General features: G+C 58.4%; 2 protein-coding genes and 1 long non-coding RNA gene across 3 annotated transcripts in view; 2 read left to right on the forward strand and 1 right to left on the reverse strand.

Moving 5' to 3' along the window:
* Window positions 1–432: 432 nt before the first annotated feature.
* LOC118720568 (testis, prostate and placenta expressed) lies at window positions 433–4323 on the reverse strand. Its single transcript, XM_036440641.2, has 7 exons — window positions 4101–4323; window positions 3015–3076; window positions 2576–2750; window positions 1837–1898; window positions 1561–1625; window positions 1243–1275; window positions 433–586 (listed from the first exon to the last, which is right to left on the reverse strand). Exons 1-7 carry the CDS (start codon window positions 4321–4323, stop codon window positions 556–558), a joined length of 651 nt encoding a protein of 216 aa, XP_036296534.1. The 3' UTR covers window positions 433–555.
* Window positions 4324–8766: 4443 nt separating this feature from the next.
* Window positions 8767–20799, forward strand: part of CNGB1 (cyclic nucleotide gated channel subunit beta 1) — a 41357-nt gene continuing 29324 nt past the window's right edge. The window contains exons 1-11 of the mRNA XM_045582903.1: window positions 8767–8824; window positions 10773–10976; window positions 12555–12594; window positions 13291–13390; window positions 13477–13519; window positions 13700–13736; window positions 14035–14110; window positions 14332–14371; window positions 14733–14916; window positions 16626–16701; window positions 17550–17586. Coding sequence (XP_045438859.1) covers window positions 10781–10976; window positions 12555–12594; window positions 13291–13390; window positions 13477–13519; window positions 13700–13736; window positions 14035–14110; window positions 14332–14371; window positions 14733–14916; window positions 16626–16701; window positions 17550–17586 — 829 coding nt within the window. The 5' untranslated portion in view covers window positions 8767–8824; window positions 10773–10780. The remainder of the gene's footprint in view (window positions 8825–10772; window positions 10977–12554; window positions 12595–13290; window positions 13391–13476; window positions 13520–13699; window positions 13737–14034; window positions 14111–14331; window positions 14372–14732; window positions 14917–16625; window positions 16702–17549; window positions 17587–20799) is intronic.
* Window positions 11846–13385, forward strand: LOC123652499. The gene is made up of 3 exons (XR_006741877.1): window positions 11846–12013; window positions 12522–12594; window positions 13291–13385. It is a non-coding gene; the product is annotated as an uncharacterized LOC123652499 (long non-coding RNA).

Genomic DNA, 20799 nt, shown 5'->3' on the forward strand with positions numbered 1-20799 from the left:
GACTTGCTTGTGGGGCCATAAGCAAGGGACAGGGGCACAAGGAAACCCCAATTCTCTGCCTGTTGCTGCATCTCACCCCTAGCTGGGCCTCGGGGTGTAGATTCTGATTTTTTCTCAGGATCACCAGACTTTTTCTCCATCTCCCCCCCACCCCCCCCCCCCCAGTCCTGCAGGAGTCAGGAGAAGCAGGAAAGGGTAAGATATTGTATTCTGTAGGTCCTGGCCACTCCCAGGCCCTGCCACACACACACACACACACACACACACACACACACACACACAGAGGCACACACACACACAGACATACACAGAGATACACACATGTACACACACACATATACACCCAGACACAGGCACACACACACACAGAGGCACACACAGAGACACATGTGCACACACATGCACACACACTCACAGGATATGAGCCCGCCGCCTCCCCATGGGAGCATTAAGTTTATTCCCAGTGAGGATGGACTCTCAGGGAGATGGGGCTGTCCGGCTGGGAACTGAGGTGGCACGGCCCAGCAGCCTGGGCAGTGGCCTCCTCCTCACAGACTAATGCCAGGGGATCAGGTAGTTGACACGACTGTGGAGAGAAACAGGGGTGAGGTGGGCGCCTCCGGGATATCCTGGGGGAAAATCAGGATGTCCACCCCTGTCCTTACCGCTCTGAAAACACAGCTTCCGCCCTGTCTCTCTGTGGCTCAAGAACCTTCCATGGCTCCCTAGTTCCCTCGTTATATTTCCAGTTGCTCTGCCTGACATCCAAGCCCCCTCCCTTCAGGTTTGCCTCACCTTTATCTCCCTCTCACCCCCAGCCATGCACCAAATTACTCACTGTCACCCCTTAGGGAACCGCCCTGGCAGGGTCACATGTCAGTAACCGAATCACACGTGCCCCTGGGTGTGCACCCCAGCTCCCACCAGCTCTGCATCCTCTCCAGCACGTGTCTTATATCTGCCTGCTCTCTGGCCCCTGTGTCCTCTCAGGCAGCCCCCCCAACCTGCCCGGCCAGGGGCACACTGGGGGGCACAGAGAGCTTGTCCCCCCCACCCCAGGTGGGTGCACTGTCGCCTGGGCGGGGCCCTGGGAGGCAGCCGCTCTCTCTGACGTGGTTGGGGGCTCCCCATCCCTCAGGAGCCTCCCTCAGGAGCCCAGGCGGAGGGAGAAGCCCAGGCGGAGGGAGAAGCCCAGGCGGAGGGAGGAAAGGCAGGCGCGGGGCGGGGCGGGCGGCTACCTACCTGTACTTGGAGCCGAACTGCCGGTACACATTCCTGCAGGAGAGGGAGGGCGTGAGCCGGGGTGGGAGGCGCATTCCCATCTTAGGGAGCCTCCCTCCCAGAGACCCGGCTCCCACCTCGGAGCCGCCAGGCCCCAGAAGGATTTCGCCCACCCGAAAGGGCGAGGTTGCCAGGGGACTGGAGGACAGGGGGCTCCATTGGGCAGTAGTTCAACAGTTATTCGTTTTGAAATTGCGATTTCCTTGCGGTGTATTGGAGCCAACCAGTTTTCCCTCGCCCCACAGGAGTCCGGGGTGGGGTGGGCTGTGGCTCACTTACAGGGAATCGAAAGGCAGGGGCTTCTGTCCGTAGCGGTCCAGGCTGGGGTTCTGGTTGAGACAGTACTGGGGCAGGCCGGAGGGATGGGGGCGGCCCGTGAGCCGGGAGACACGCACCCCCCAACCCCACCCGTGCATGCCCCAACCGGCGCTCTGGGCGGGAGATTTTGGCCCTGAGGACTGGGAGACACCCCTCTGCCCACGCCCCATCCCGGGCTAGCCGCTCCTCCCTCCCCCCGCCGGGCCCCCAGGGTCGGGCCAGCGCAGCCCTCCCTACCCGCCAGTTCTGGGTCAGCTCCGGCTTCAGGTAGCGCACCGCGTAGCCGCTGAAGCTCTCCACTGCGGAGGGAGAGAGCGCCATCTCCCGGCACCAGCACACCGAGCAAGCCCCGCCCCCTCACCGGAGCCCCGCCCCTCTCTCAACTGAGCCCCGCCCTCGAGCCAAGCCCCGCCCTTCTCTCACCTGAGCCCCGCCCCCGAACAAAGCCCTGCCCCTCTCTCATCTGAGTCCCGCCCCCAGACCAAGCCCCTCCCACACCTGCTCCTAGAACGATCCCGCCCTCTCACCTGAGCCCCGCCCCTGGGCCAAGGCCCGCCCCTCTCTCACCTGAGCCCCGCCCCTGGCCCCAGCCCCGCCCACACTTGCTCCTAGAACCGGCCCCGTCCTCTCTCTCACCTGAACCTGGAACCTGTCCGGTCTCCACTGAGTGGTGGGAACAAGCCCCGCCTCCAGACCCTGCTTCGCGGGTCGCTGAACCCACCCTGGGCTCAGCCTCAGCCCCAAAGGCTCCTGGCCCGGACCTGGCTCCACCCTGTCCCTAAAAGGAACCTCGCTTCCATATCCCTCAGTCCGTCCCAGCCCTTCCCTCTCTCCGTACCCCACTGCTCCCCAGCTTCCCCGCCCTGTCCTTGCTGGAGCGGCCCTTTCCCCTCCGCCCCATCCCTCTGTCCCCTGTCCGTGGTCAGCGCTGCGGGTCCCAGACTCCCAGGGCATCCTCCGCGCCCGGGAGACTCACCCCTCTTGCTCGGGCAGGGCAGCCTGAACTCGCCGGTAGACGACACGAAGCGGGACCAGTCCTCGATGGCGCGGGTGAATCTGGGCCAGCTGGCTCGGCTGATGCCCGGAGCGATGGGCGCCAGTTTCCCCTCGCGGCTCCTGTGGCGGATCTTCTGGCCGGTGGCGGTGATGTCCTGCCCGGGCGATGGGAGTCAGGGCCCCGGGGGCAGAGACAGAAGCCTGGGAGGCCGGTGCAAACTGCCCTGGAGGGCGGAGCTGACCGAGGGCCGCCTGCAGCCCCTGATGGAGATGGGAAGGGGACCAGGGTCCCCCGGGGCGGCAGCCGAGGAAGCACACAGAGAGCCCAAGAGCAGAGGTGCCTGGGGCTGGGTGCAGGCGTGGCCTGCCTTCCTTTCCCCTGAGCAAACCCAGGGCCAGGGCAAAGGACACCCGCTCACCAAGCACTGCAGGGGCTTGTTGGGGACACCGAGGAGTGTGTACTGTGCGTTGTCAAAGTCATCTGAAGGAGGAAGAGAAAGGCAGAGGGGATGTCTCCTGCACAGCAGTCACGGGCCCACACCAGAAGAGGTTTGGCCCACACTGCTTATAATTTCTTTTAGGGGAAAATATTTGACAACTTTAAGAAAACTAAGATAAAGTGGATTTTTACTTTATATGGCTTACAACAGAATAAACTCCAAGAGATCAAATATTTTACTATTAAGAAAACAGAAACTATAGAAGTACTAGAAGGGGACATGGGTAGCCCTGGCCAGCGTCGCTCAGTTGGTTGGGTATCATCCCATGCACTGGAAGGTTGCTGGTTTGATCCCCGGTAGAGGGCATGCAAGAGGCAGCTGATTGATGCCCCCCCCCCCCCGCCCCCTTCTCCTCTCCGTCCCTCTCTCCCTCTCAAAAAAAAAAAAAAAAAAAAATCAATTACAAATCATCTTTAGAAAAAAAGAAAAGAAAGACAATATGGGTACATTTCTTCCTAATCTTGGGGTGGGGAAGGCCGTGCCAACTCTAAATCTGGGAACCTTAGAGAAAAAGTTGGTAACTTTGGCTCCTTAACAATAAACCTCTGCATTGCAAAAACAACACGAGAAGTCAAAAGACAAATGGAAAAAAAGTTTCCACTTGTTTTCCAGGTGGAGAAGGGTTGGGCAGAAGTTGTTATTAGTGCTTATTTTTTTTAAAATTCCTGCTGCTGCATCTACTGACCTCTGCACAGTTGTTCTCCATGAATAATAATAACATCTGCATCAATATGCTCAATCTGTTAAGACCTGTTAGGTGCCAGGCAAGAGTCTAATTACTTTTCCCGCCTTTTCTCGTTTGAGCCTCACACTCGGCCTTGGGAGGCAGGTGCCATCCTCATCCCCATTTTACTGATAAGGAAACGGAGGCTCAGGTCTTGTGAGGTCTCCTGGGTAGGAAGTAGCAGCGCTGAGCCTTGGATGCTTCCACCTGCCACTCATGGCCTCGCATTCCCAGATCTCTTTCCTCCGAGCCATCCAGCCCTTTGCCAAAGGCCCACTGACCCTTGCGGCAGTAGGTGGTGGTCTGGCAGTGCTCGTCCGACAGGCAGGCCCTGGCAGAGTCCATGTCCATGCGGCGCAGGGTGGGCAGGGCCGGGTGGTAGAGCTGGTGCTTCACGCTGGCCAGCTGGTTTCTCCGCCGCTCCATGGGGAGCAGGAAGGCGGGGGACGCATACAGGTGGGTGGTGCCATCATCCCAGGGCATCAGGTCGATGATGCGGGCCATCGCTGGGGAACAAAGAGTTCAAAGGGGTTCACCCTGGGCTCGGGTCAGCCGGACACCCTTCCACGTCGGAACACCACCTTGGCCGGTGCTGATGTGTCTTCTGGCCCGGCATTTATTGAGCACCTACTGTATGCCAGAACTTAATTTTATTTTTTTCATGAGCTCCCAAGGGGTGGCAGGGACAGTCAGACAACATGGCACACACACGGGATGTGCTAGGGGCTCTGACAGGGTCAGGACAAGGGTGTGTGTGTCTGGGGAGGCTGGGGTTGGGGCATTCGGGGAATGGTCTAGAGGTGGTGGCATTTGAGTCTATTCTTAAATAACGAGCAGGAAGCGGCAGCAGCAACTGGGTTCAGATTTAGCTCGGAACGGGAACTAATTATGGACTTCTGGCCTTCGCTAAGGCCTCTGGCATTTACTCAAAATTCTGCAGGGAGACACGTGCATTTTAAAAGAAGGGGAGAGACAAGATACGAATGAGGGAGACATTCCTGCCAGGGCAGTGCCTCCCTTTAAAAAGCAGGTAGCCGAAACCGATTTGACTCAGTGGATAGAGCGTCGGCCTGCGGACTGAAAGGTCCTGGGTTCGATCCTGGTCAAGGGCATGCGCCTTGGTTGCGGGCACATCCCCAGTAAGGGGTGTGCAAGAGGCAGCTGATCGATGATTCTCTCTCATCCATGTTTCTAACTCTCTGTCCCTCTCTGTAAAAAATCAATAAAATATATTTAAAAAGAATTAAAAAAAATAAGAAGCAGGGAGTCCCAGGAGCCATTCTGCCTTTTCAAATCTAGTGAGGATTTGCTGACTTAGCTCATTTCCTTCCCATGCCCCCGTTAGAGGCCAGAGATGGAGGAGGTGGGAGGTGGGCAGGAGGCGAGGACGTAGGGCCATGGGAGAGCAGGGAGAGGGCACAGGGGATGGACGGGCTTGCAGGGGGAGGGCCAGGGAGTGGAGCAGGGAAGGGATGCTACCTGATCTGCAGGCCTCAGGCCCCAGGTGGTCAGGCTTATCGGGATTTTCTCTTCTTCTAGATGCTTGGGGCGGGGAAGAGGCAGGGACACGGGCCAGGCCCAGTGCCTTATAAGACACCTTATCCAGGAGGGCAAAGAATGTTCTGCAGGGACAATGCCCATTGCACCCTGATTGTGAGGGCACCCACTCCTTGGCAACCCTGGCAACCACAGGCTCTGGGGACAAGGGCCTGCAGCCAGGGGTCCTCTGTTCCTCCCTCCCATCCCTGCCCAGCCCTCTATCGCAGCCTTCCTGAAGGCTGCTGTCCCCTGGGCCACAGGCCAGGCATGTTGGGAAATGTCAGACAGGGAGCCGGGCTCCCTGGGGAGGGCCGTGCCAGGGCTGGCCAGGGCAGGCTGTGTGATCCTGGATGAGTTACTGTCTCTCTCTGGGCCTCAAGGCTCCTGTCTGTGTTAAGCAAGGGCCCCAGGCCCTGCCATGAGGGGTGTCTGGGGTCTGGGCGGGTCCTCCCTCCCTGTAAACCTCAGGAAAGAGGGCACTGTCCCCCCTGCCAGCCACTGGGGCTCCAGAGTGGAGATTAGTGGCGGCCAGTGTCCAGAGTCAGCATAAGGGGATCAGGGAGAGTGGTGGCCTCAGCAGAACGGAGATTAGCAGGTGATATATCATCCCCAGCCCCCTGCAGCCTCCCTCCCTCCCTCCCTCCCTCCTTCCCAGAAAGCAAGGTCACGAGTGCCCAAGCCCAGGACCCCGAAGCTCTGGGGCCAATTACCACCTTGGTCACAATCAGCGAGAAAGACCCTCAGGCAACGGACCCCTGGGAGAGCCTGAGCTATTTGCATATATTGGCATGTACATTGCATATGCCTGCCTGGGTGCTGAGCCTGTGAGTACACGTAGGATTAGGCACTATGAATGGAATCGAACCTGGGACCTTTCAGTCCACAGACCGATGCTCTATCCACTGCGCCAAACCAGTCAGGGCTCCATGAGATACTCTTGAGAATGCAAAAGAAACGGAGATATGTGCTATCATGTGGATGATCCTCAAAAACGTTATGCTAAGAACATTATGAAAGAAATCACACACAAAAACACTCCACAGATTGTGTGATCCATTTATATGAAATTAGAGGCCCAGTGCACGAATTCGTGCACAGGTGGGGTCCGTTGGCCATGCTGGCGATTGGGGCTGATTGGGGCCGATTGGGGCAGGCCAACCAGGGGGAGGGACCATGAGAGGTTGGCCAGCTGCCGGAGGTTGGCGGTGGGAGCACACTGACCACCAGGGGCCAGCTCCTGCATTGAGCATTTATCTCCTGGTGGTCAGTGCAGATCATAGCTACCAGCTTTTAGGCTTTTATGTCTATAGATATGCATGAAAGGCAAAGCCTGGGAGACAGAAGGCAGATTAGTGGTTGCCTGGGGCTGGGGCGGGACAGGAAGTGACATGAGGGATCTCATGGGGGTGGGGTGGGCGTGTGATGGGAATGTGCTAAAACTAGAGGGTGCTAATTTCCTAGCTTGGGCATGTTACTCAAGCTCATTGTACACTGAAACGGGTGAAATTTATGGCATGTAAATTATATCCCTTAAAGTGGTCCTGAAAAATAGATGCTAACTAAAGAAAGCAAAAAACAGAGTCTAGAAGCTTCCAGTACCTCTTTCCAAGTCACAGCCCCAACTTCCTACAAGTGGTAATTCGTTTTCCTGCTGCATAGTTTAACCATGACTTATCTTTTTTTAAAATATATTTTATTGATTTTTTACAGACAGGAAAGGAGAGGGATAGAGAGTTAGAAACATCGATGAGAGAAACATCGATCAGTCACCTCTTGCACACATACCCCCTACTGGGGATGTGCCCGCAACCAAGGTACATGCCCTTGACCGGAATCGAACCTGGGACCCTTCAGTCCGTAGGCTGATGCGCTATCCACTGAGCCAAACTGGTCAAGGCACCATGGCTTGTCTTTACCTTCGTTCGCAGCCACAGACAAGACAGGCTAACATGGCCCATCAACTAAAAGCCCCCTGTAAGATTTTCTTGTCGTGGCTTACAGGCCTACATGACATGCCTGGGCCTAATCTCCTGCCACCCTCCCTACACCCACTGAGCCCTCGGCCCCTGGCCTCTGGCCCTTGCCTGCTCAGGTGCATCCAAGCTCATTCCAGCCACAGGACCTTGACCTTGGCAGTGTCCTCTGCCTGGACCACCTTCACTCAGATCTTGCTTTTCCTGTCTCAGCTCAAATGTCTACCTCTTCACAGACACCTGCCAGGCCCTACTCCCTGCCCTTTTTGCTTCCTTCATGGGAATCAGCAAAATTTGCAATATTTCTTTTGTAAAAATATGTTTTTATTGATTTTTTTTTTTAGAGACAGAGAGGAAGGGAGAGGGAACGAGAGAGAGAGAGAGAGAGAGAGAGAGGGAGAGAGAGAAACATTGATGAGGGAGGAACATCAACATCGATCAGCTGCCTCATGCACACCTTCTGCTGGGTATTGAGCCCACAACCTGGGCATATGCCCTGTCCAGGAATTGAACCGTGATCTCCTGGTTCATAGGTCCACACTCAACCACTGAGCCACACCAGCTCGGCTACAATATTTCTTGTCCTTCATCTGTTGTACTTCTGTCCCCTCCGTTGAATAGAAGCTCCAGGAGGGCAGGCCTGTTCAATGTGCCAAGGTTGGTACGCTGAGTGGCACACAGGAAGAGCTGGAGAAATACGGTGGATGATCATGTTAGGTTCCCATCCCTTTGCTGAATATCCCGCTACCCCTCTGTCCGTCCAGGCCCTGCCGCCTCCCTGCATCCCTCTTTACTGGGCCTTTGAGCCTCTTGTCCTCCTCCCTGAGATCTCTGTCTCCCCTCGAGGGTCCCATCTCAGGTCAGGTGGCCAGCTCCCCCCAGTCAGTCACCCAGCAGTCCTTGGATCTTTCCTAAAGGCCTGGCCCTGAGACCACAGTGGTTCCGGCAGAGCCCAAGGCAGGGGCCTCTGAGGCTCTGCCTACCCCAGCTGCCCAGGATTCAAGGATTCTGGACCAGAAAGAATCTTCCTGAGTTCAGCCTTGGGGCTGGGGGGCTGGGGGGCTGGGGTGATTACTGAGAGTGTACAAGCTCCTGTCACTTTGAGGAGTTTCCCAGGACCAACTGGAGACCCCAAGCTGTCATTCTCCGACCAGCCACTCTGCAGCTTGGCCAAGGTATGTGGGGAGCCAGGCCCCTGTACCCCTCCCCACCCAGGCTCCCAAACCTGTCTCTTCCCCCGCCCCGCAAGGCTCCTTGCATGGACCCCAGATCCCTGCTGGCCTCTAGGGGGCTGCTAAGGTTGGCTCCCTGAGCATCCACCTTCTCCTCCCCCAGCTTTCATTTGGCACCAGTTAATCCTTTGCACACGGCCCGCCCTGTGCTGTCAATCAAGGGCCCTCCTGCCCGGTGCTGTCAATTAATCCCTGTCTGAGAGGGCGGTTGTGAGTGGCGGGGAGAAGGCACTTCCTGGCTGGTTGCCGGCCTCGGAGCAGGTACCTGGGGGTGGGGTGGCGGTGGGCCTGCTGGTGGGATTCCCGTGCTCTCCTTCTAGCAAGGCCTTTGGACACGGAGAACCCGGCGAGGCTGGGAACCAGGGCTACCCTCCCTCCTCCCCTCTCCCTCCCTCCCAGTGAGCCTCAAACCTTAGTGTGCATCTGGCTCCCAGGGCAGCCTGTGAAATGCAGATTCTAGGCCCAGAGAGGGCTTGGGGGCCTAGGAATCCACATTTCCGCCAGCTCCTCACCAGATTCTGAAAGGCTGGTAGGAAGGAGACCCTGAGAGGGCCAGCCCAGGACCGTGGTCAGCAAACCGCAGCTCGCTAGCCACATGCAGCTCTTTGGCCCCTTGAGGGTGGCTCTTCCACAAAATACCGCGGCCTGGGCGAGTCTATGTTGAAGACGTGGCGCTAGAAGAAGTTTAAGTTTTAAAAATGTGACTCTCAAAGGAAATTTCAAATCATTGTACTGTTGATATTTGGCTCTGTGGACTCATGAGTTTGCCGACCACTGGCCCAGGACAACAGCCACTACCTCTACCTCCCCCCACAACACCCCCTCAGCAGACATGGATGCCTGGAGGGGTCATGGTGGCCCAAGGTCACTCTTTCAGAGGCTGAGCCTCTCACAGGGGAGGCTGGCTGCGGAGGGAGGCCGGGTGGGGACAGAAGTCAGGTCTGTGAGCAGGAGAGGCAGCATGGCCCCAGGCCTCAGGGAGCGGGGCCCTGAGGCCGGGATCCTGGGCCTGGGTCTGCCCTGTCAGCCTGGGGCTGGGATCCTTGGTGGAGCAGGGACAGAGGAGCCCTCTGCCAACACCTGGCTGCCCAGGGCAGGGGCGGGCACACCAGCTGGGCATTGCCTGGAAGGGCCGGTTCTGGGCTGGGAGTTCGCATAGTGTGCCCGGTGTGGTGGCCCTGGGCCGGGCCCTCCTTTAGGGATCTGATCTCGAGGGAGGGGGCTCCCGGTCCCCGAAGGTAAGTGACACCAGAAACTGAACCCAAATAAGGCTAACCTCTCCCAGTGAACCGGGCAAGAGGGGCCTCGCTGGCATTTTACTGTAAAACATGGAAGTCAGGAAAATAGGTTAGTTTTGTCTGTATTCAAACGGATTCCCCCCCGAAACCGGTTTGGCTCAGAGGATAGAACATCAGCCTGCAAACTGAAAGGTCCCAGGTTCGATTCCGGTCAAGGTCATGTACCTTGGTTGCGGGCACATCCCCAGTGGGAGGTGTGCAAGAGGCAGCTGATCGATGATTCTCTCTCATCGATGTTTCTAACTCTCTATCCCTCTCTCTTCTTCTCTGTAAAAAAAATCAGTAAAATATATTAAAAAAAAACACCCAGAAAACAAACAAACAAAAAAACGGATTCTTCACTTACTTATTAGAATGTATTTATAAAAATTTGCTAGGGGAGTATGCTGAACGTGATCTTCCACAACAAGCATCTTTACTCCAAACAACAGTCACAGCTTCCAGTGTGTGCCACTCGCTGCTCTAACCAGTTTATTTCATCCTTACACTCGCCCCGTACAAAGTAGGCGCTTCTATCCCATTTTACAGGCAAGCAAACTGAGGTATGATGAGTTTCGCTCATTTGCTCACGGCTGGAGCATGTAAAACTTCCCGTGTTAGTAGTTCAGACAGATCCACAAGATTCCATTATTAGATGGAGTGTAATTTATTCAACACGCACCCCTCTTACAGGGGAACACTGAGGTATTTTCCCATGACCAGTCCCCTGCCGCGGGATATTTGAATTTTTTCATCTTTTGCTGTAACGCTGTTGTGAGCAGCCTCTTTCTACACATGTGCTTGTGGGCCTGACTATTGCTACGTGGCGATACGATTGCAAACACGTTCTAAAAGATGGGAGGAAAGGGAAATGGTGACCCCTGGAAGTGGCCCCCACATGGTGGGGGGCCTGAGGACGCTGTGCTCTCCAGGTGCCAGGATGTTGGGCTGGGTCCAGAGGGTGCTGCCTCAGCCCCCAGGGGCCCCTCAGAAGACCAGGATGGAGGAGGAGGAGGAGGAGGAGGAGGAGGGGGCACAATCAGAGCCAGAGCCAGAGCCCGGCCTGGAGGCGGAGCTGGAACCAGCGCCAGAGCCTGACCCAGCCCCCCAGGAGGCCACGCTGGTAAGAAGGGAGGGTGAGGGGGGACCTGGTCCATAGTAGAGAGTTCAGGCTTTGCAGGTCACTCCATCTCTGTTCATTGCTTAACTCTGCCACGGACGCGTGAAAACAGCCACCGGCCATACGGAAACAAAGGAGCACGGTTGTGTTCCAATAAAACTTTATTTACAAAATGCGCAGCAGGCTGGACTGGGCCCTCGGGCGTTGTTTGCCCGCCTCTGGAGCAGTGGTTCTCAGCCTTTCTAATGTGGCGACCCACAGGTGGAGAACCGGGAGCAGGGCCACCTGAGACCATCGGAAAACACAGACATTCACATTATGATTCATAACAGCAGCAACATTACAGTTATGAAGTAGCAACGAAAATAATTTTATGGTGGGGGAGTCACCACAACATGAGGAGCTCTATGAGAGGGTCGTGGCATTAGAATAGAGCTGTCAAACATGCATGCATGCTCATGTATGTCTGTGCCTGTATGTAAATGCATGTGAGAGTGAGTGTGCCTGTGTCTGCGTTTGCTGTACACGCACGTAAGTGCATGAAGCAGCAGGAGGTGCTGCTGCAGAGGCCGATGAGGGGCAGGGGGCAGGGGCCGGCTCCCCGGGGCTGCTGGAGGAGGTGGAAGGCTTGGCCCAGGAGAGGGAGAGCCTGACTGGGGCTTGGGGGGGTATGTGCTCCTCTCACCTCCCTCTTCCCCTGCAAGGCTACCCAGCTCTCTAACATCGCCCTCTTCCCAGGCCGCTGACATGGGGCAGCTCCCTGGGTAGCTTCTTGGGGACCTGGGGGTGTGTGAGGGCCCCACCCTGAATGAGGGGCCCCTGGGACTGGAGGAAGGGGAGGCCGCCAGGGTTTACAGAGACGATTATGACAACAGAGTTGTTTGGTCCTGTGGGAGGTGGGAGGTGGGAGGGTCCCTTACCGGTGGGTCCGGGGCTGCCCTGCCGGAACCGGACTGGCCTCTCGAGGGCTCACATGGTCCTCTCTGAACCCCCAGCCCCCAGAGGAGCCATCGGGAGGGGAGGACGGAGCTGTGGCCGCCCCAGGCCCTCAGGGTGAGTGCCGCTGCCCCGGATGGCAGGGCCCCGGTGGGACGGGCTGTGCTCCCCCCTCGGCCTGCAGAAGAGCCGGAGGCTGGCATTCCGGCTTCAGGGAGGCTCAGAGGAGCGAGGGGTGGGCTCCTGGGCACTTCGTGGCTGAGCTGAGCTGGAATCCCAGCCTCCTGACCTGCTTGGGGCTCTCCCCTCTCCCTTGCCTCTGACTTGACCTCCCAAACAGGGTAGAAATGGGCTCTCCAAGGCCCCAGTGTGGGAGACTTGCCAGGCCGGTGTGGCTCAGTGGTTGAGCATCGACCTACGAACCAGGAGGTCACGGTTCGGTTCCCGGTCAGGGCACAGGCCCGGGTTGTGGGACCGATCCCCAGTGTGGAGCGTGCGGGAGACAACTGATCGATGATTCTCTCTCTCATCAGGGATGTTTCTATCTCTCCCTCTCCCTTCCTCTCTGAAACCAATAAAAAGTATCTTAAAAAATGTATATGAAATGTGGGGCCTCTTTTTCCAGAGACCCAGAAAGCCGTCCCATCTCCGCCCTCAGTCCTCCAGGCCTGGGTGGCTGTGGACCCCGGAGTGAACAGGTACTGTGAACCTTCCCCCTCCTGGGGGCCGGCCCCCCACCCCAGCTAGGGAGCCATTTGGGGGTGGGGCCCCACCCACACTGCTCTCCGATCCACGGTCACTCCCAGGCCAAATGTGGGGCATTTGGGGAAGAAATAGGTGGGTGGTGGTCTCTAGCCAAATAGGTGGGTGGTGATCTCTTGCCAAAATGGGCCACACGACCAAGAGAAGTGAGGGTGGGGCTCTCGGTGCCAGAGGGAAGTAGCCAGAACTTCCAGCTTTTCCATGAAATCCCTGCTCGGCTCACACATTATCCGAGGCAGTGAGCCCGGGACCCTCAGAGCTAGCATGACCAGCCTTGGCCACAAGGAAGCGACCCTCTCCTTCCCCTCTCCGCCCCCCTTCCCCCCAACCCTCCATCCTCTGGAGGCAGGATGTGTGCCAAGTGCAAGGCGGGGAGCCCTGAGCCAGGCCAGGGGGAGGCGGGATGATGGCGAGAGCTGGCTGCTCTCGAGCATGGGCTCGGGATGGCATCGGGCACACCCAACTCACAAAGACTTGGTGCCACTCCTGAGGCTCAGGGGGGGACTGAAGGCTTGTGATTCCAGCCAGTTGCTTTAGGTAGAAAAACCCAGGATCTTTGTTCAGTTGTATGGCCACTCGGACCAGGCGGGGCTGGGGAGGCTGAGGGGGGCGTGTGCCTCTGTCCCCCGCAGTCCCGGTGCCTGGCTGCTGACCTGGCTGAGGAAGGGTGCGGCCAAGGTCATCCCACAGCCCGTCCACGGCCCTGCAGCCTGCTCCGAGGGCCCCGCTCAGGTACCTCCGGGACTGGGAGGGGCCCCGGGAGGCTGGCGCACCTGGGCTCTGCCCACAGCTGTCTGTCTGTCTGACTGTCCCCACAGGCGGGGGCTCAGATCCTCGGGCACGGCAGCCCAGGGGCCTCAGGTAAGGAGGGACGGTGGCTATAGAGCTGCGGCTGAGGGGCCACGGGCATGGGCCTGGCCCAGGGGAGAGTCCACGGGCCGAACTTTATGGGACTGGCCTTGGGTTCGAACCTGGTTTTGAGTTGGGGAGGGGGCCTCTGGGCAGGCCTCTTGCTGCTGACCGCCATGCTTTCTTCTGTAGATGGATCCAATGAGGCCTCCAGGGCAAAGGACACTGGGTGAGTCCCCATCCCTGAGCCTCATCTGTAGTGTATGTGCATGTGTGCGTGCGTGCGTGCGTGCGTGTGTGCGTGTGTGTGTGTGTGTGTGTGTGTGTGGAGAGGGGCGGGGGCGGTTAGGGAGGATGAAGGGGGGGCGGGCAGTGTGCAAAGAGCCCAGGGTCTTGTGTTTAAGAGAAGGGTCCACCACCACCTCAGTGTGTGACCTTGGACATGCCATTGGTCTCTTCTGGGCCTCACCTTTCTCATCCACAAAATGGGGCTATGGGTTCCTGGCTGACCACGGGCCCCCGTGCAGGCCAGCGCCCTGGCTGCTCAGGTGGTTGGAGCAGAACCTGGAGAAAGTGCTGCCTCAGCCTCCGAAAGCCTCCGAGGTGAGTGGAGGACTAGGGGCAGCAGGAAGCGGACCACCTGGATGGGTCTCTGGGGTCTCAGGCAGTCTGTCCCCACCCCTTCCCGGAGGGTCCCTGGTGGGAGGGGTGCCTGGAGGAGGGCCTGGATTGAGGGGAAGGCTGGGTGGTCGCACGGCTGGCCAGGGGCGGGGGTAGGTGTGGCTAGCCCTGCTCCATGACCTCTCTCCCTGCTTATGATCCAGGGCTGCAGAGACGAGCCTGCAGACGCTGCCTTGGGCCCAGGTACAGGCAAGGGACCTGGGAAGGGGCTGTCTGAGATGGTCACGGGCTGGGCTGGGGTAGCCCTGGGGCCCAGGGGTCCCGGCGAGGGAGGGGTTCAGGGCTTGCTGGTCTATTGTGGGGGGCACTAGAACCCCCTTCCCAGTCCAGGCTGAGGAGCCAGTGGCCTGGGACAGCCTAGTGAGGTCTTGGACATGTCTCTCTGCTCCCTGGGCCTCCGTCCATGTCTGTCTGCTGATGGGGGTGGTGGGTGGTCCCCAGGGGCTCCCCATTCAGTCATGGTTACTACCCCTCAGATCTGGTCCCCTGGGTCCTTCAGGGGTCCCCTGGAACCCGGTCCGAATCTCCTCTCCCTGCTGCTCAGAGATGTCAGAATGCCCCTTGGAAACGGAGTCCATGCTGCAGCCCCCAGAGAGTCCCCCACTGCCTGCTCCTGGCCCCCCAGAACCCCAGGAGGAGCCTGAGGAGGAGCCTGAGGAGGAGTCCGCTCCAGAGCCCCAGCCCGGCTCCCAGGCTTCCTCCCTGCCACCCCCCGGGGACACTGCCAGGTGAGCCCCCTAAACGCCACACCTCCCGCGGGGAGCAGCCCAACACCCGACCTTCGACAAATTCTTTTATTTTTTATTATTATTATTTTTAAAATATATTTTATTGATTTTATACAGAGAGGAAGGGAGAGAGAGAGAGAGAGAGTTAGAAACATCGATGAGAGAGTGTCATTGATCAGCTGCCTCTTGCACACCCCCTACTGGGGATGTGCCCGCAACCAAGGTACATGCCCTTGACCGGAATCGAACTCGGGACCCTTCAGTCCCCAAGCCGACGCTCTATCCATTGAACCAAACCAGTTCCGGTGCCAAATTCTTTTAAAAGTTATACAAGTGACACATGCCCCTGGGAGGGAACTCAAAGGGGTTTCCAGGGCCCCTGCCCAGGGCCACCCCATCAGCGGCTTCTCAGCCTTCCCGGCATTTTCTAGGCACAGACAAGATTGCGTGGGTTTCACTTTTATTATTATTTTATTTTATTTATTTATTTTGAAATATATTTTATTGATTTTTTTTACAGAGAGGAAGGGAGAGAGATAGAGAGCTAGAAACATCGATGAGAGAGAAACATCGACCAGCTGCCTCCTGCATACCCCCCACTGGGGATGGAGCCCGCAACCAAGGTACATGCCCTTGACCGGAATCGAACCTGGGACCTTTCAGTCTGCAGGTGGACGCTCTACCACTGAGCCACACCGGTTTTGGCATGTGTTTCACTTTTAAATGCACCTGCCCTGACAGCAGCAAACCGTGCGTGCTGTTCTGCACCTTGCTTTCTTCACCCCAAAAGTGGTTTTAGACCTCCAGGCCTGCTTCCTGCTTTGTGTGGCTGCATAGCACTCCACTGTATGGGTGTACCGGCTTCTCTTTAACCACTAAAAAGGCCCAATGCAAGAAGATTCAGAAATAGGCCTTCCTTCCCCTGGCTGCCGGCACCACCTTCGCTCCGGGCCACAGCTGCCTTCTGCCTCTTGCCTTGTTACGTCAATTTGTATATTCCCTCCTTATTGGCTGTGGGGGCTGGCGTCTTTGTCGCGGAGTTACGGTCAATTTGCATATCCCATCTTTATTAGCTAGGATGCTGTACACAGTTAGGTGTGCTTCCACTCTTTTACTGCAAGCAATAGCCTGTACGGGCGTCATTTCGCCACAGGCAAGCAAATGTGAAGGATAATTCTGTGGGAGATGAAGTTGCTGGGCCAAAGGATACATGCATTTAAAATTGGTGTGCCTCAATGGTTGATCATTGACCTATGAGCCAGGAGGTCACAGTTCGGTTCCTAGTCAGGGTATATGCCTGGGGTTGTGGGCTTGATTCCCAATGTGGGGGGGGGGGGCATGCAGGAGGCAGCCAATCAATGATTCTCTCTCATCATTGATGTTTCTGTCTCTCTCTCTCCCTTCCTCTCTGAAATCAATACAAATATACACAAAAAATAAAATAAAATTGGGCTGGGTACTGACCATTTCCCACCCTGGCAGTGGGGAAAGAGCCTGAGGGGCACCTGCAGGGGGTAGGGGTGGAGGTGGGGAGCCGGAGCTCCCTGCTGGCGCCTGAGCAGTAGCCTGAGACTTGTCTACGGAGGCGGGGGAGGGAGGCCGTGGCCTTGGGGGCTGGAGGCCTGGGCTCTGGTCTGCCTTCTGGCGGGCTTGCTGTCTGCCTTGGGCATCACTTCCGCCTCGACATGGCTACTCTCTCTCACCCGCAGGCTGATGGCGTGGCTCCTGCACAGGCTGCAGATGGCCCTGCCGCAGCCGGTGCCCCGTGGGAAGGCTGCGGAGCAGGTGGGCGCTGGGCCAGGGGAGGGAGGGCCCGGATGGGGGGCAGGAGTGGCGTGGTTGGTCTGTGTCTCAGGGGGGCCATCATGCAGAAGGAAGAAGGGCGCCAGCCACAGGACTCCAGCCCGCCCAGCTCACCCGTCTGCCCCGCCCCGCCATTCTGCACTCCCTCAGGCCCCGTGTCTATGGGGCTCAGGGGGCCGGCTCAGCCCTGCCTGTGAGAGGTCACAGTCGGAGGGGAGGTGCTACTATGGTGGAGCAGAGAGGATGAGGGGTGCAGAGGAGGAGCCGCCCGGGAGCAGGACGGAAGGCTCCCCGGTGGAGGTGGCCTGCGAGCTGAGCCCCGGGGAGGAGGAGGAAGTGGGTGGGTGGCAGTGAATGTGGGTGATTGGAAAGGCCCAGCATGTGTGGAGGCCGGAGGTCAGAGGTCAGAGGTCAGAGGTGAGGGCTGGCATGCTCTGGGAAGAATGGGGCTGCAGGAAGCCCGAGGCTCTGCGTGCCTCCTCCTGACAGCCAATGTGGGTGGGTTTGGGGAGCAGGACCCGAGCTCCTCTTCCCCTGGTCCTTCTCTCCTGGGGACAACTGGACACCTTCACAGAAGCACCTGGAGCTGGGGTGGGCGCCCTGGATCCCGGCCTGCCGGGGTAGGGGGTGGAGAGCGCCTGGAGCAGAGCCGACCTCGGAGGCAGGAGAGGAGAGGCAGGGAAGCCCGGAGCAAGGGGATCTTCTGCGAGTGCTGGCGGCGGAGGGGGTGGAGGGAAGGGGATGGAGAGTGTCCTGCTGGGAGAAAGTCTCTTGGAAGTGGAGAAGCCGGTGGGGAGGCCACATGGTTTTCCCCTTTTTCCCCCGTGCAGGAGCCTGACTCCTCCGGGACGTGTGACGTGCAGACCAGTAAGTGACAGGGTGGTGGGTGGTCTCGTGCCTCTCTGGGGGGGTTGCTGGGCCACGGGGTGTCCCCTGCCGGGCCTGCACTGGTGCGGGGGCACAGTCAGGGTTTCCTGAGGGAGCCCGTGCTCCAGAGGCCCCGCCTCAGTCCGTCTGGCCAGGGAGCCCAGCCCGGCCCAGAGCAGATGGGGGCTGGAGGCCCTGCTGGGGCTAGGGAGAGGGGGGAGGGGATGGACTTGAGCGTCCATGCAGAGGAGCCGGTCCCGCTGGGACCCCCTGAGAGCTCCTCACTGCCCCTGGCAGCTGGGCCGGGGGTTTAGCTGAGCAGAGTCCCTGGTTGAGGGGTGAGGGGAGGCGGACAGGGACCTGGAGCCCTCAGGCTTCAGCTGCCTTGAGCTGGGAGGGTATCCCTCACCTGTGACCTGGTTGGCAGGTGAGTGTGTTGCCTTTTGTCTCAGACCTGCATCAGGACTGGGGAGAGGCTGAGGCAAGAGGGATGGGCCAGGGTGCAAAATCTGCTCGTCTTTCATTTTGTGGGCTCAGGAAAGGCCTGTGAAGGACAGGTCATCCATTCATCCATCTATCCACCTACTCACCCACCCACCCATCTATTCATCTATCCATCCATCCATCCATCCATCCATCCATCCATCCATCCATCTATCCATCCATCCATCCACCTACCCACCCACCCACCCATCTATTCATCCATCCATCCATCCATCCATCCATCCACCCACCCACTCATCCATCCATCCATCCATCCATCCATCCATCCATCCATCCACCTACCCACCCACCCACCCATCTATTCATCCATCCATCCATCCATCCATCCATCTACCCACCCACCCACTCATCCATCCATCCATCCATCCATCCATCCATCCATCCATCCGTCTGCTCATGTAAAGGAGGGCCTGCTCACACATGTAAAGGAGGGCCTGCTATGTGCCAGGCCTGTCATGAATGCTAGAGGTGGCAAAGCGGTGATCTGGCCCTGAGGGCGGTGGCCCTATCCACCTGGATCCGGGCCCTGGGACTGTGGGTCTCAGGGCCTCCCAGGGCTGCTCTCACCGTGTCTGTGAGGCTGCGGCCAACCTGTCCCACTAGGCCGGTGGTGGCCTATATGAGAACCTCGAGGCAGGGGACGGCCGCTGTGACCTGGGCACAGACAGGCCAGCTGACCGTGGAGCTGGGGTCTGACAGAGCCGCTGTAGGGGGCGATGGGACCTGTGTAATTGTGATGACTTTGGAAGGAGAGGCCTCAGAGCAGGACTCACCCAGTCTCATGGAGCTCATGGCTACCCTGGGGGACACAGAGCAGGGACCCCCAGGCTGTCAGGACAGGGACCCCCAGGCTGTCAGGACAAGGTCACCGGGCAAGTTCTCATGGACTTTCAGAGACTAGAGTCCATGTGGCCTGGCCGCAGCTTCTCGGTCAGGCTGAGGTTAACGCTCGGAAAATGTGCCCTGGGACAGAGACCCCTCCCTTGGGTTGAGAGCTTTGAGGGTGGGACCCCTGGCTCCTCTTTTCCCCCCTAAAGACAGAAGAAGGGAGAGGAAGAGAGAGATAGAAACATCACTGTTGAGAGAGAAACATCATTGATCAGCTGCCTTCTGCACACCCCACACTGGGGGTGGAGTCCGCAACCCGGACATGTGCCCTGACCGGGAATCGAACGTGACCTCCTGGTTCACAGGCCAATGCTCAACCACTGAGCCACCCTGGCTGGCCCCATTGGCCCCTCTTTACCTTCTCTCTGCTCCTCTGGAGGGAGGAGGATTCTCAGCCAGCCATGCACAGAGCGTCCCTGTGTGCGGGAGCGTGGGAGTCAGGGGTCGGCAGAGGGCGCTGGGGCCGCCATGGGGCAACTCAACACCCCTCCCAGGAATCCGGGGGCCTCCAAACAGCAGAACTGTACCCTCCCCCAGCTTACGGGGCCAGAAGTCCAAGGACAAAGTGCTGGCAGAGCTGGCTCCTACTGGGGCTCCGAGGGGCACACACCATCCATGCCTCTCTCCTGGCTTCAGGTGGCTGCGGGCACTCCTTGGTGACCCCAGCTTGCACCTGCCTCCCCACCTGTGCCTCCCCCTCTGTTTTCTCTCAAAGGGGTGCTAGGCATTGGATTCGGGGCCCACCCTAACCCAGGATGATGTCATCTCGAGATCCTTAACTAGCGACCTCCGTAAAGACCCTTTTCCCAAATAAGGTCACATTCACAGGGGTCAGGAGTAGGGATTGAGTTATGTTTTGGGGGCTCCTGGAGGCTGGGGATGTGTCCCCCTACTCCCCAGTCTGCCCCCAGCCTCCCCAGCCTTCACCCACTCAGGCACTCACTCATTCAGCCCCTCCGCCGGGCCACCCGGCCACCCACCCTCTGTCTTCTCCTTTGTTTCAGGGGTGGCAGCAGCAGGAGGCCTCTGAAACAGGGGAGAAGGGAGCCTGGGAGAGCACAGAGGGACAAACAGACGGACGGATGGAAGGGAAGAAAGGTGTCCGAAGAGAAGACCTGCAGGGGCGGGGATTGATTGGCCATTGACACCCCCCCCATCCTCCTTGAACAGTGAGGGGGGATCCCAGTCCCTCCCCATCCCTGTCCCAGAGCTGCCTGTCGGGGACACGGGCTAGGCCCTGCCCACCAGAGCAGAGGGAGGTCAGGGGGACAGCCTGTGGCATTGAGGCTGAACAGCAGGAATCCCCCCGCAGGCTGGGGAAGGCCACCAAGGACGTTCTCAGCACAGGGCCTGCCACAGCGTTGGTGTCCCCGTGGACACAGGTTTTCCCAGATGCTCTTCTGAGGCTGGGCCCAGAGGGTGGGGACCGCCGTGGACAGCAGCAGATGCTTCCATTGACATTAAGGAGCATAAGCAGCCAAGCTGGCACGGCTCAGTGGTTGAGCATCGACCTATGAACCAGGAGGTCACGTGCACATGCCCGGTCAGGGCACATGCCCGGGTTGTGGGTTCAATCCCCAGTAGGGGGCGTGCAGGAGGCAGCTGTTCCATGATTCTCTCTCATCATTGATGTTTCTTCTCTTTCTTTCTCTCTCTCTCTCCCTTCCTCTCTGAAATCAATAAAAAACATACGTAAGTCACCATTCGTCATGCATGCTTGGCGTGAGGGCCACCTGAACCCCTGGGGCTTTTTGGAAACCCCAAGACCCTGGCAAACCTCCCCCTTTCTTCCTCTCTCCTGCCTGGGGGTGGGCTTACGTT

Source organism: Pipistrellus kuhlii, unplaced genomic scaffold, assembly GCF_014108245.1.
Source record: "Pipistrellus kuhlii isolate mPipKuh1 unplaced genomic scaffold, mPipKuh1.p scaffold_m20_p_17, whole genome shotgun sequence".
In the NCBI taxonomy this organism is placed as follows: Eukaryota; Metazoa; Chordata; class Mammalia; order Chiroptera; family Vespertilionidae; genus Pipistrellus; species Pipistrellus kuhlii.